The sequence below is a fragment of the Sinocyclocheilus grahami genome, unplaced genomic scaffold (genome assembly GCF_001515645.1).
Source record: "Sinocyclocheilus grahami isolate Dianchi unplaced genomic scaffold, SAMN03320097.WGS_v1.1 scaffold1683.1, whole genome shotgun sequence".
NCBI lineage: Eukaryota > Metazoa > Chordata > Actinopteri > Cypriniformes > Cyprinidae > Sinocyclocheilus > Sinocyclocheilus grahami.
In genome coordinates this window covers 110,801-125,922 of record NW_015506862.1, presented here as the reverse complement: position 1 = coordinate 125,922, position 15,122 = coordinate 110,801, and the positions used below count along the sequence as shown (strand labels likewise).

The 15,122-nt window shown below is 39.2% G+C and overlaps 1 protein-coding gene across 2 annotated transcripts in view; it reads left to right on the top strand.

The window, feature by feature from the left end:
• Nucleotides 1-15,122, top strand: part of sft2d1 (SFT2 domain containing 1) — a 29,212-nt gene that overhangs the window by 6,111 nt on the left and 7,979 nt on the right. For both annotated transcript variants that reach the window (XM_016258430.1, XM_016258431.1), the window contains 4 exons: nucleotides 1,721-1,802; nucleotides 2,770-2,805; nucleotides 2,912-2,970; nucleotides 7,023-7,052. In XM_016258430.1, the coding sequence (XP_016113916.1) occupies nucleotides 1,721-1,802; nucleotides 2,770-2,805; nucleotides 2,912-2,970; nucleotides 7,023-7,052 (207 nt within the window). The remainder of the gene's footprint in view (nucleotides 1-1,720; nucleotides 1,803-2,769; nucleotides 2,806-2,911; nucleotides 2,971-7,022; nucleotides 7,053-15,122) is intronic.

Sequence of the window (15,122 nt, the reverse complement as noted above, 5' to 3'; positions counted from 1 at the left end):
TGAAGTAACTCATACGGTAGAGGACAAGCAAGCGAGCAAGCCCTCTTTTCTTCTGTAGACTGTTAGACGGCGTTTGAAAATGTCAGATTATGGCCGCCCTCGATGCCTGCTCTCGTAGGAGAGAGGATGACATCAGGGCTGGCTCATGCATTAGTGTTTCTGTGATCTAATGAGTGTCCTGGTTAAGGTTGCTTGAGTAATGCAGGGGAGATGGGTTCAGCCCCCTGGGACCTGAGCACAGACCATCTACTCTCAGTGAGTGTGGAGTCCGTCTGCGTCATTGTGATACTAACTGATTTTGCTGATGTCTCACAGCATAAATTAATTTAAAAAAAAAAAAGCTATATAGATTCAGGAATTATGCTAATTGGTGCCTTTGGTGTCTTCCTGTCACTCAAGTGAAAATCAATACAGTTTTGCTTTCGTGAGGTCAGGAGATTTAAAATTTGTAGCTACTACCAAGAGCTTGGTAATATTTGTGATGATTTTGCTTGTGATGACGTTAAGGAACCTCATAATAATTTTAATTTGCCTGTTTAGTTTCCTAGACATCAGATTATCCTCCATTGACAGATTTTTTTTTTTAATAGCGTCTATTTAGTTCATTTTAGTCAGTCGGTCTGAACTCTATTTCAGCGATTAGATTGCTATTCAAAAAATCTGATTCAAAGTAAATATGATTAAATTATTAAATCTCATTATTTCTCATGTTTATAGTTTTTCTAAATCACTTTGGCTTTTTTCAGTTTTTTTCTCAAAACAGTACGTTCAGATCTCTGAACAATGAATTACTTGTTCACATCAGATTTGAATTTCTTATTTAGTCAAATTGCATGTGTTTTGGAAAGTACAATTAAGTGCAAAACAGTACAACTGCCTACAATTTTCACAATAACTCATGCCCTGTCCATATGAATGTGGTTATTTTTAAGACCGCAGCTTTTTCTACGCGGTTTGGCTGTTCGTCCACACGCAAACACAGCACCAGGTCACTGAAACCGAACAGATTTTCAAAAACTCCGGTTGCAGTGTTATCGTGTAGACAGCGGAACCAGAGTTTTTGGCTTGTGACAGCGGAGCTTGCGCTGTTATCTCCGCCTACTGGAGACTTTTTCAGGCTTCTGATTGGCCAACATGGCTTTACGGTTGAGATTATTTCGCCACCTGTTGGTTTGGCATGCTCTTGACAATGCTTCATAGCATGCGTTTGCGTTTTCATGTGGACGGAGATTTTTTTTAAAAACGGAAGAAGGAAAAACGCTTTTATAAAAATACCCGTGTACGTGTGGACACGGCCTCAATGCATATTGCTTGACGATCTAACCTGATGCATTAAATCTCAGTTGAATCTTATCAACTTCTGAACATTCTTTCATCATGTGAGCCGTCACATGCAAAATTATTCAATTATGAGACATACATAATGTATATTAAGTAAATATCGTGGAATGTTTTGGGTTTACATTTAACACTGCATACAACTGTGCATATTATTATAATTTTGAGTACTTTATAGTATTGTAGTATTTTACTTAGTTGACATCTGTATAGAAATAAGTTTGGAAAAAATGCATGAAAGTGGGAATATCATCAACATATTCTTTTCCTAAGTGATTAATGACTGATTAATGCACCTAATGAGCACCTTTGGTGTTTACTGTGAGTAATGGATACATGTGCCTTGTGAATTCAGCTCATTCTGTGTCTCTGTTCTTTACAGCACCTGTTTCCTGATGGGCCCATTCAAACAGCTGAAGCGAATGTTTGAGCCCACCAGACTCATAGCCACTATTATGATGCTGGTAAGAAAGCCTCTGGCCCACCACACTGCGTCAGCACTGGAGAGCTAATGAGAAAAGTCATTTTGCAAAGGCGAATTTAACCTTGTAGCAGAACAGATGACTCATTCTTATTAGATGTTCTTTTTACCTTGTCATTATATTAGATAACAAAATGTCAAACCAAGTGTATTTAAGAAAATAACAATGCACAAGCATACTTTTCAAACAAACCATTTTATAAGATGTTTTTGTCTATTATATATGTATTTATTTATTTATGAATATGTGTGAATATCTAAGCATATTTTAACATAAATTAAACAAACAGAATACTGATACAGAATAGAGAATATATATATATATATTATAGAGTTAAAATGATGCAAGAAAGACACTGTTTAGTGATACGAGACAATGAAACTAGCTTAGCTACATAGGCAACACATTACAGATATGCACATGCAGGCTAGCAGGGCAGAAGGAATGCTTCAGCCTTTTACAGTCACAAATCTGGAGGCTCTTATACAAGGCATTAAGAGATTCAAAGGACTGCTGTTGTAATCCAGAAAAATCACAGTGGCTCTGTGTGACACTTTGCCATATAATCTGTTTTTGGTCTGAATCTGTTCACACTTGCTCCAGCACAACACGATTGGAAGTTGTTGTAAGCAGACTATCAAATGATTGCTACATATTTCTGTGCAGAAGTATGATGGGCACCTTCTTATGATGCTGTTTATGATTGCAGTTCTCATTCAAGTTTCAAAATATGAGCTATTTAATTACTCTGGATTACTGCCAACTATAAAGAGAATAATAGGTGTTTGACTCACTAATATCATATTATCTGGCGTAATCCCAGATTGTTTATCTCACCAGCTGTTAATAGATTCATTGTTTCCACATTAATACAATCTCTGAAAAATCTTTTTCTATGCCATGGTTATTTGATCATGGTTTTTAACCTGTGTGTGTGCTTTTCCCCCAGCTATTCCTTGTGTTGACGTTATGTGCAGTGTTTTGGGTAAGCTTTCTTCATAACCGGTTTATTTCTGATATTTGGTTGACTGTTCACTTGAGAAAATGTAGGCTATATTGTTCATATTTTATTTCTCTTTGTTGCCTTGCAGTGGGGCAAAAGGGGTCTGGCGATCATCTTCTGCATTTTGCAATTTTTGGCTATGACATGGTAAGTGATAGACTGTCAATCATCTTAAAAAAAATATGCATTTGATTTGTTTCAGATCATAAAAAATGATTATTGTTTGAAACAAATCTTTTTTATCTCTTTGTTAAAATGTTTATATTACTCGTCTCAGAGACTTCAGTTTTGTAGTTTGTTTATGTTTATAAAACGGATAGTTCCGGTCCTTGATTCTGATTGGCTGAGCCACGTTCGAAGCTGTTGTAAATTACTCTATAAACACACACCTTGGTTTACGTCTGTGTGTTGCTTGGCAACCACTTTGTTGCAACCACAACTGTTTCTGAGGAACTACATTGATTGGTGGAAGAATAATGTTTTTATTAATATCATTACACTTTATTTGCTCTGTTTTATTCTGTGAAACCTTACTACGTATATGGAATAACCGTTTTATAAAAGCGATAAGCCCCGTGAAGCCGTGGTTTACAGTGAATTTATAACAGCTAAGGGGGTTTTAGCCCCTAAAACAACGCCCCTTAGCTGTTATAAATTCACTGTAAACCACGGCTTCTTCGGACTTATTGCTTTATTAGTAGATTACATGTTAAAGATGGTTTCTGAAAGATTTTAAAGTATCTTTTTGTACTGGTAGTGTAATTGAAAGTAACTAGAAAAGGTTTTGTTTTTCAAAATAAACCAGCTTGCCAAAGCCTCAAATTAAAATTAAAAATAAAATAAAATAAAAATATTAAATAAATAAGCGAATGAATGAATGAACGCATGACGTTTGAATGAAACATCGTACATGGATGGGTGGATAAAATTTAATTGAAAGTATGGAATTTTACGATTTTTGTTACTCCATTGTTCAGAAAAACGAATCATCTCCTCTATAATTACAGATTCTCTGATTTTTTTATTTATTTATGTTCTTTCAAAAATCAGTTTATGAATTAATACATTTAAATATAATTGTTTTAGTTATAATTGATTCTGCGCAAATCACACGTTTCATTTATTTTGGCATTTGAATGTGACAATACGGTCATATGCAGTGGCCTAGCCTGCTGACCTTTCATCTAAAGATAAAGTTTCATTGTACCGGTGATATCATGATTTTAGTGTTTGTGTATCTGTATGAGTGTTTCATGAAGTTTATCTTGGAATTTAACTACTAGGCTAAATCACGCTAGCAGCTAAAGACCTGAGCACGTTCTGTAGTGCTGTGCCCAGGGTACCTAAAACAAATTAGCAGCTTGTTCTGCTCTTCCCTGGAACCCTGCTGCATGAGCATCTACTAGTGTAGGCTGATCAGCTGTTAATTAAACCATGCGTGCAATTTGTCATCAATGTCTGGCTGCAGGTTTAGAGGCAGGTGGTTAAGTCCTTGGCAAGGTGAGAAAGTGGGCCAAAAATAGGCGCGTGATCGGAATGAGTGATGTGACTAATGAGATGAGTGATTATATACTGTAGGTAGAATATTGTAGGTGTAACTGATGGAAGATGTTGATCATTAAGAATAAAGTTAGACATTCTGTCAAGAAACTAACAAGAAAAAAATGCAAGCATTTTATAATTATTTTGCAGGCAAAAAAAAAGCTTTTTATTGTCAGCAGTGTAGCGATGTATGAAGCACAGTTCGCACAAAACCCAAACCAGTCAGCTTTCTGTAGGTCATTGCAGTGAATCCATGTGAACAACTTTGAACTTGTGAACCTGTTGACTGTGGAAATCTTTTGTCCTTAAGCGAAATTCCCAATCATGTTGATGCTATTGAAATCACTGGATTTTGCTTGGAAAAATTTGCAAAATAACGGAGAGTGTGACCATACCTTTAGGTTTAGGGATTTGAACAAACCCAAAACGCTATTAAACTTTGGCAAGTCAAGTCACCATTATTTATATAGCGCTTATTGTGTCAAAGCAGCTTTAAGTATTAAACGGGGAAATAGTGTGTCGAAATAGTGTCGTTATGGAATGTAGGAGATGCTGTACCTAAAAACACACACAGTGTTAATACCTAATGTCCCATTAAAAGCTTAGCAGATTAAAAAACAAAACAATCTGAAAATAAAGGAGTAAATCCATAAGTACGTCATAGATGCCAGTTACAGCTTGCTTTTAAAGTAATGAAATGACGTAATAGTAGATGTGCTTTCCCTGTGAGTTCCAAGTGTTCAGGCTTTTATGCTCACCAATGCTACATTTATTTGACCAAAAGTACAGTTTAATAAAAAAATGAACACTCAGGGTCTTCAGTGTTCTTTGATGAATAGAAAGTTAATATATTAGAAATAGAAATATTATATATTTTAGTAATATTTTGTAATGTATAGCAAATAAATGTCACCTTTACTGTCACTTTTGATCAATTTAATGCATCCTTGCTAAATAAAAACATTGATTTACATTTCATTTCTATATAAATGAATACAATTTATGCATTTATATATAAATAAACTTATAATAAGACACAGACACATAGATAGACAGACAGATAGAAAGTACAACAATAAAGAATATACAGTCTAAAATATGTCCTAAAATAAGCCCCATGTTTCTGCTGATTAAAAAACTGATTAGGGATTCCGTTACACACAACTGACTTCAAATGAAATGCTAATGCACTGACAGCTTCTCAGAAATGTCTAGCATCAAGGAATCCTCCCTACAGATTTCCCAGTATCCTCTTCATACATGCGGTTAAAGCGGTTGCCAGAGTGACTGCTGTCAGAGGAAGGCTGGCGGTGGTCTGTGTCACAGTGTGAAGGAAGAGAATGTCCTCGCAGTGAAACTGACGGCAATTACATGGTCAATAAAATCTGGCCCATGACGTGTGAAAAACTGGGCAGCCAGGAGCACTCAAACGGCCATCCTCACACTCTCTCTTACACACACACACACACACAGTGTTTCCTCTCTGTTCCTCTGACTATCTATCATACCAGAAATGCTGTGTAAAATATAACATAACCTTCAAAGTTTAAGGCCTATTGAAACTTTTCTTGAACTTTCAGGCATAGCTTTGTCAAAGCAACATCCAAAGTATGTTTTGAATAACTTTTCTAGTTCTAACAGAGAGAAACCATGTGTGTGGAATGCATATAAAGTTGAGAGATTTAGGTTTAATGAAGCAAATAAAAATCACACAAACGCACAACATTCCTCTCTCGTCTCGTGGAGTTTGTTTCAGAGTAGTGAAGCCCTTTCAGAGCCTCGTCCACCTGGTTCTACACCTGTGTGCTGCTTGTGGCCAAGTGAAGGGGTCAGGACACGCTTAGAGGATCAGATTATTTCTGCTGCCCAGTTCCACTTAGCTGCTTTAGTGGCACGGGAATACTGCCCATCTGCCCGTCTCTCTCTACCTATCATCCTCCTGTAAGTCAAAGCATGAACAAACTTGCAGTTGAAAAAATAAATGTTGAAATGGATGTGGTTGCTAGGGTAGTTTCTCTATTATAGTCTCTAGCTACTCCTTCAGTATAGGTCTACAAATTTTTTCAACGTCCAGCAGATGAAAATCATTTGATTGCTTAGAATAGAAATCGCACAATCATCACAATTTTAAGGCATCATTTAATTTCTTGAAGACTGAATGACAGCTCTGAATGTCAGCGGAGACCATGTCAACTCGATGTGCCCCAGAGACAGATCCCCTCCGAAGACCACGTCATCTAGACGGCCATCATAACAAGACCACGGGAACAAGATGAGTCCTCTGCACAATCTGACTTTAAAGGGTTAGTTCACCCGAAAATGAAAATTCTGTCATTAATTACTCACCCTCGTGTGTTTAATAGCGTTGTGGGTTTGTTCAAATCCCTAAACCTAAAGGTATGGTCACATTTTCCGCTATTTTTCAACATAACTGGGAATTTCGCATAAGGACAAAAAAATTTCCACAGTCAACAGGTTCAAGTTGTTCACATGGATTCACCGCAATGACATACGGAAAGCTGACTGGTTTGACTTTTGTACGAACTGTGCTTCATACATCGCTACACTGCTGACAATAAAAAGCTTTTTATTTTCAGATTGTTTTGTTTTTGAATCTGCTAAGCTTTGTGTTAAAATGTGTGTTTGTGTGTTTTTAGGTACAGCATCTCCTACATTCCATTTGCACGGTAAGTAAACACCTCCTTACATGTGTTCTTCAAAATTGATTTGATTTTGACTACATTTTATTTAAAATCTTTAGTAAAATTTTGTGCATTTTATTATTATTTAGATAATGAAATATCACTGAAATATGATTTGATAAGCCATGTCGATGTTGTAAAATATGGCAATGAGAGGCAGTTCATTCCAATGGTTTTAGCACAATGAAGTGTGCAATGCTGCCTGGCAACTGTAAAAGTTCTACAGGTAAAAAAAAGTTGAACAGAAACAGTATTTACACTGTTATCATAGTCCTGCAGCTAGTTAAGTCTGATGGTGTGGCCTAGGTGGTATGGGCTCTACCTGTCATGTGCAACACCGAAGTTAACTGTATGATGAGTCAACCAAACTAGGTTAGCTCATACGCCAGTTCAAATCCCAGTTAACGTCGGTGGAAGTTAGAAGTTTGTCTCCAAATGGCAGCGTGTCGGACAGTGACACCATCTCTCTCAGTTCATGTTTGTTGGGTGGGATTGGGTTGTTTACACATGGGGAGCTGAACTGCCTGAATGAAAACATGTTGTTATTTACTCATGGCCTTACGACTGTTGGCCTTCACCATATGGCACTAATACCCTGCTGGAGCGCCGCTCTCCCGGTGCCATGCAGACGGCTGCTTGTTTTTCCATTGCAATCATGAGCTCAGTAAAGTTCTTTATCTACCTTAACAAAGACGTTATTTTGCTTATCCATATCTGTTTCTTTGTTTGGGCTTATTGTGGCAACCTACACTCTCAGGAAAAAAAGCTGCCACTGGGGTGGTAACTTTCAAAAGGTATACTTAAGGTAGCTTTTAGGTACTAATATGTACCTTTACGGTACCAATATGGAAACTTTAGGTACAAAGGTGCACCTTGTGAAAAGGTATCGCAACAGTGACAGCTTTTTTTTTTTTTTTTGAGAGTATACTGAGACGAAAGAATGTATGCTCTTACCTGTTGAAAGATTGTTATATCTTGGATGGACAATGTTAGTTAAGATGCAGTTAAAGATTATTATCAATCCTTTATAAATCATTTTTATAAGCATGTATGTCATGACTCCTAAAAGGGAGTCATAAAATTAGGGAATACTGTAGTTCATCCAAACTGCAAATTCTGTCATGGTTTGCTTGCTTTCATTACTTAGTTTTTTTCGGTGGAGCACTAAAAGACGAAATTTGGAAAAATGTTTGTGCTGCTCTTTTCCATACAATGGAGTGAATAGGCTGCAAAAAGCTCCAAAACATCACTGAACTGTTAGGGGTGCTGTATGTCATCCTTTTTGACTGCACTAAAGAATAAACATCTTATAATATGTTTGTGGATATTTAGAAAACATGCCAAGTTCACATGCTTGTTTTTCCCGGAAAACGATGCTATAGCCAGTTCTACTTTAAAATTTGCGTTCCATGTTGGAATGTCTGTTTTTATATTGGTCTGTGTGATTCCACCCACTGCCAATTTACCCAATAGTATTTCAACACCCTGGGATGCCAGATGGTGGAGAAAACAGCGTATTGTAGCCATGGAATCCAGCAAACAAACTGGGTAACAGATCGCAGGTTCTACCCTAAAAATAAACTTCTATGGCATACGATACAGTATAAAGCCCCGTTCACACCAAGAATGATAATTATAAAGATAACGATATTAGCAACTACACCAGCGAACGATATCGTCTGTTTATTCTCAGCACATGCTCATCTGCCGCTTTAAATTCTCGAGCTTGTGTGTCATTGTATCATTCATCAGCTGAAAAGGATTGCAATGATACCGTTTCTCTGTGCCTTTATCATTATAATTGAAGTGTGGACTCTGCTATTCTTTAATATTGAGATCGATTTTTAGAACTATATATTTATCGTTATCTTTATAGCTATCGTCCTTGGTGTGAATGGGGCTTATGTCCTCAATATGGCAACCCACGTGAGAGTCGAGTCGGATGAGGAGGGGCGGGAGAAACAACTCTCTCCAATATTTTGTATTTGGACAATAGTGCAACTTCAGTGGAGAGGAAGATTATCAGTGTATAATGAATTTTGGTCTGATTATCAAAAAAAAAAAGAAAAGAGCAGCATGGACATTCTACAAAATTTCCTATTTTGTGTTCCAATTAATGCCATGAGAGTGAGTAAATTACAACAGAAAGCAACAAGAAGAATAATGTGGTGTAGAAAACTGCAAGTGAAAATCGTAAAAAGGGGCGGTGCAACACATTAACGTAAAATATAGCCTGTGGTAACACTCTATAAACTCTAAACAAAAGGCATCGTAAGCAACTTACAACACACAAAGTATTCAAGGGGCTTTGACTGGAATGTCGAGCATCATTGGATTTCTAAATAGAAAATAATCTTTATAACATATTGCATCTCTTGCTGAACCTGACAACCCCCTCCTTTCCTGCCAGAGGTGCTGGTGCATGTTTCTGATGGATTCTGACAGCCTGGATGCCCCATCCCCCCAACCTTACGCCCTGCCTGCTTCAGAAAACAATTCCTCCTCAATTATTGCCTCTGTATTCCACCTGCTGCTTTACTTTCATTCGAAGACCAAACCCTTGACTCATCTTTCCATTTATCTGTAGATGCCCCTCTCACCATTGTTTCATTGATGATTGTTTTCCTAGAAATAGCCGCACCCTTTGACAAGCTCAGTAATGCTGTTGTTGAGTGGCTGGGAATCATGGGTTAGGGCTCTTTTCATTGTGTTTTTGCATGAGCAGGCTCCACGCCATGAGCTGTTTATCCCACTGATCTCTGTTTTGAACATTGGGCTGTGCACATGTTCTTTCATGAGCATGCTGCATATCCGCAATCTAATATCGTGATGATTTTAATGCGCTTTTTATTTGGCCATTAGGATTCTTAAAGACCACATCATTAGATTAGATTCACTGTTCTTTGTCTCTCGAGTATGAGAGTGTTAAGATGTTTACATAGTGATTTAAAGAGTTCACCCACATCTTGTTTGAATTCTGTATGACTTTGTTCTGTGAAACAAAAAAAGGAGTTTCTTGAGTTCTTTATTTGATGTATAATGAAAGTTTGGATCACAACAATCTTCTAAATATCTTTGTGTGTGTGTGTTTCACATTACAAATTATAGGTTCGATTCATTTCCATGTATAGTTTTGAAATGGACGATTCACTTCAGTTGATTCAAAACAATTTTTAATAAATACAGTGGTGGCCAAAATTATTAGAACACTAGTGTTTTTACCAGCTAAAAATGGTTTTAAGTCAGTTATTTATATCTCTTGCTGTAGTGTCAGTAGGAAATATCAGTTTACATTTCCAAACTTTCATTTTTGCCATTAATTGTAATAATCCATTGAGATTTTTGTTTGCACAAGGAGTCTGACAACAGCCAGTGCTCCACACGGAGATCTGATCATCATCCAGTCTGTCTGGAATGACATGAAGAAACAGAATAAACTGAGACAGACTAAATCCAGAAGAACTGTGGCAATGTCTCCAAGACACTTCAAGAGACCTACCTCTCAATCTAAGAATCAAAGGCGGGCTCAAAAGACTAGTGTCGCGACTTGCGCCCCTCCCCCGCCTGCGGGTAGGGCTCAAAAGGGGCGTAGGGTGTCAGGCGAGATTTGAGGGAGGTGATCCAGACTAGGTGTTCTCAACGCTCTCGTCTGAACCAGAGTAAAACCTGAACCATCTACTCACCTCCCCTTTTTTTGCAGCGCTATTTGGACCTGTTCTGTTTTCTGACTTTTAGAATTGACCCCTCTGCTAAGTCAGGACCTCCTGCTGTTGACCGATTACAGTGATGATTTCACTCATCGGTACTGGATCCAGGCTGGTGATAGCCCTCATCTTCGGTTTGCACACACAGCCTGGGCTTCTGCGGAAGCTTCCAGCATCAGGTCCATAGTATAACGCTGCAATCTCCGGGACCTGTGAGTCCTTCTCGCGGGCTAGTACTCTTCTGAGTACATGCTTCGTGACATGCTCTCTATCCTCTGGCCAGGGTGCGCTACTCATTTGTCACCCTGAGGGGTCTCCTGAGATTTGAGTCATTCCTTAACCATCATGCACATTCTCTGAGCTAGAGCTCCTCTCGCTGAGGCACTGAGGAGCTCAACACTCCATAGACGGTCAGGCCAGCGGGTCCTCCTTGTCACACTGCCCTTATGGTTGAACCAGTAAACGCCCCTATGCGGAGTGGGCTTGAGTACACTGCGTTCCCTGAGGTAAGATTTGTGTTTCTGCGGAAACCCCCCTTTGTATGGTTCTGCTCTGAGGAGCAGTAAGCTCTGTACGCATGAATAGTGATTGGGTCCCACTATTTCTTCAGATTCTGTCGGGTCTGGTTATATGGGACCCATGCTGCACCAGTGAACTGTATCTTATTGGGCCCTGCTGGGTTACCCCTTCTAATCTAGCGCCTCCTTCTGGTCGAGCTGAGAAGTGCTCCCCTCATTGTGAGGGTTAGCTATGAGTCGCTCCCTGTATGTGCTGTAAGGACCCACCTCAGCTTGAAAGCTGAGAGCGCTGCTCCCGAAAAACTTAGTTTGCAACGAAACTAAGTGTTAAGCCCATTTCTGTCACCTCCTTGGTCAGTTGCCTCTATGCTGGGACCCTGTCGTTCACTTTAGAAATGTGTGATCCCCTTCTAGCAGGATTCCATTTCTGATGTCCCATTTGCGATCTGTCTACTCCCATGAACGGCCTCTTGCAAGCGTGCCGCTTGCTATCTGGGCATCTGTGAGCAGATGCTTCGAATTCTGTTCTGTGAGCGTACCACAGTCACGTAGAGCCCCTAGGCTGGCTTAATACAGCCTCGGTTACCCCTTAAGCAACGGTGTTTCTAAATCCATGCTATGGTAAGTGAACATGCTGAGCTTCTGTGCGCTTTCTAAAATCCACATTGTGGTATGTGTGCACGCTAAGCTTTCTGCGCACTTTCTAAAATACTGTATGGTAAGGGTTACGCGCTGTCAGCTTTGTTCCCTTTCTCTGAGTTGGTTTAGGCCCCGGTTCTCGCCTTGGGCTACACTCAACTTATTGATACCCTGTTGATACATTTCTGAGCAGGGTGATGCTACCAAAGATCTGTCGAGTCAGTTCTTTGAGTAGGTTTATGTAGAACTGACGGTAGCCCCCCTGGGTGGCAGGCCAGGGTCTGGTTTTTAGACACCTAGCCGTATTCCCTTATAGGAATCTATTTCTTCTGAATCCAAGCCTTGAGCTCTGCCCTCAAGTGTCTCATTCCCTTCTCAGAGAACTTCTGCAGTGTCTCGTTCCCTTCTCAGGGAACCATGGTTACATGCGTAACCTGAGATGTTCCCTTCTGAGGGAACTTCAAACTGCGTCCTCTAGCTCCCTTGCCATGCTTCGGACGTAAGCTTTAGACGAAGAAGCCATGACGTGTTCTCCCGGCGCCCTTTTATACTGTGGTCGGGCCGGGTGATGACATCACAGGCTGTCGCCGGCCAATGTTATTGTCATGTTTAGATGTATGCTTCAGACACCGGTCACACTGAAGGCGTTCCCCATAGCGACCCCTAGAGGATGCAGTGTCTCATTACCTTCGCAGGGAATCATGGTTACATTCGTAACCTGAGACGATCTCTGTGTCGAGCACTGGCTGTTGTCATATATACAGTCAGGTCCATATATATTTGGACACTGAAAAAATTTTCATAATTTCGGCTCTGTATGCCACCAGAATAGAATTAAAATGAAACAATCAAGATGAAATTGAAGTCCAGATGTTAAGATTTGATTCAAGGGGTAGAAAAAAATTATAACATAAAATGCTTAGGAATTTTTATTCACAGTCCCCCCATTTCCGGGTGCTCAAATGTAATTGGACAGAAATATAATCATAAAATAAATATTTTGTTGAGAATCCTTTGCAGGCAATGACTGCCTTAAGTCTTGAACTCATGGACTCATCACCAAAGACTGGGTTTCCTCCTTTATAATGCTTTGCCAGGCCTTTACTGCAGCTGACTTTAGTTATTGTTTGTTTGTGGGTCTTTCTGCCTTTAGTTTTGTCTTCCGCAAGTGAAATGCATGCTCAATCATGTTGAGATCAGGAGAATGACTTGGCCATTGCAGAATATTCCACTTTATTACTTTCAAAAACTCCTGGGTTGCTTTGCTGTATGTTTTGGGTCAACGTCCATTTGTACTATGAAGTTGTCCAATCAACTTTGCTCCCTTTGACTGAATCTGGGCAGAGAGTATCCCTATACACTTCAGAATTTTTCCGGCTGCTTCTGTCTTCTGTCACGTCATCAATAAACACCAGTAAACCAGTGCCACTGGAAGCCACGCATGCTCATGCCATCACACTGCTCCACCATGTTTCACGAATGATGTTGTATGCTTTGGATCATGAGCTGTTCCAAGCCTTCTCCATACTTTTTTCTTCCCGTCATTCTGGTACAGGTTGATCTTAATTTCAGCCGTCCAAAGAATACTTTTTGCAGAAGTGGTCTGATCAGGTCTTGTTTGCACCTTGTGGTGAACCCTCTGTATTTGCTCTTGTGAAGTCTTCTTTTGATTGTAGACTTTGACAAAGACGGACCTTACTCCTGGAGAGTGTTCTTCTCTTGGCTGGATGTTGAGAAAGGGTTTTTCTTTACCATGGAGAGGATCCTCCGATCATCCACCACTGTTGTCCTCCGTGGACGTCCTGGCCTTTTTATGTTGCTGAGCTCACCAGTGCGTTCTTTTTTCTCAGAATGTACCAAACTGTTGATTTGGCCACTCCTAATGTTCCTGCTATCTCTCTGATGGATCCGTTTAGTTTAAGAATAACTATTGTCTGTTTCACTTGCAAGGAAAAATATTTTGAACGTATGATGTGGGTTCACAGCAACAGCTTTTTAATTTATTTATTTTATTAAGTTTTAGTTTTTAGTTATTTGAGTACTTCAACTTAAACTAAATGAAATTAAAATAAGTTTTAAGCTTTTATGTTTTTATTTGTTAATATTTGTTTTAATTCAAGTAATAAATGTTTTTAGTTTCAGTTAAGCATAATCCTTGTTTGTGTGAAATGTCTCGCTGACTGTAAACAAAACTTTTCCACTTTTTTTTCACCATTTGAGAGCGAAATATTGACACACCAAAAATATTAGGCTGAAAAATATTTTTAGCCATATCAGCCCAGCCCTAATAATGCAGCTCATGTTGCATTAAAGGTCTTGTATGCCTGCTTGAAATAATGGCTCCACTGATTAAAACACATAAATAAAATAAAAAAAAAATTGTTTTAGATTTATGGCCAGCCTTAATATCTACCCCTCCTTCTCTGTATTGTCCTTATGTGTAACAGCATAACATATTTATATTTGTGGGAATAATATGCTAAAAAAAATCCCTTAATGTCTCTCTTTTGTATTAGCCCAAAATGTTTTTTGCTCTCTGGTCATTAAATTCCGGCTTATTCAGCTTTTTATTTATTTATTTATTTTAAGGAAATCCGCTTGCTGCGCTGGAGAGCCAGGCCTTCCGTTGCTCCGATATTTCATCAGAAAGCAGGGGGAGTTAATCATCATTTATTTATGTGCTGTATGTGCAGAGCTTTTAAGGCTAAACACTAAACAGTCTCCTGATCGCGCTGCTGTGTGGGTGCGTGTAATGCGGGAGGGATGAGTAACAGATCTGCAGACGTTCGTCAGTCTCCCTCATTATTCTGTCGTTCTTTTCTCTCTCTGATTCTCTGCTCTTTCTTTTAACCTTGACTGCTTTCACGCCTCCTCCACTTCCTGTAAATTTTGAGCATGACAAAGTCTGCATAGCAACACATTTAGAGAGGGTGACAGAGGCAGAGGCGGAGGAGAGAGGAAAATGGGTGGAGGCTGAGGCGAGGAAGGCACTGTGACCTTGTTCTGCTGTTGCCTTGGAGACCGTGATGGTTACCTCATCTTTTAGCTCCATATCAGGACTGGGCGACTTCGCTAAAAATATATTTCAGCCTAATAATTTCATCTCAATATTTGTTATGCATTTGCTCTTGTTTCCTAATAAGACAGGGCCATAATTTTCGACCAAAAAGCCATTAGTGTAAATACTATATATA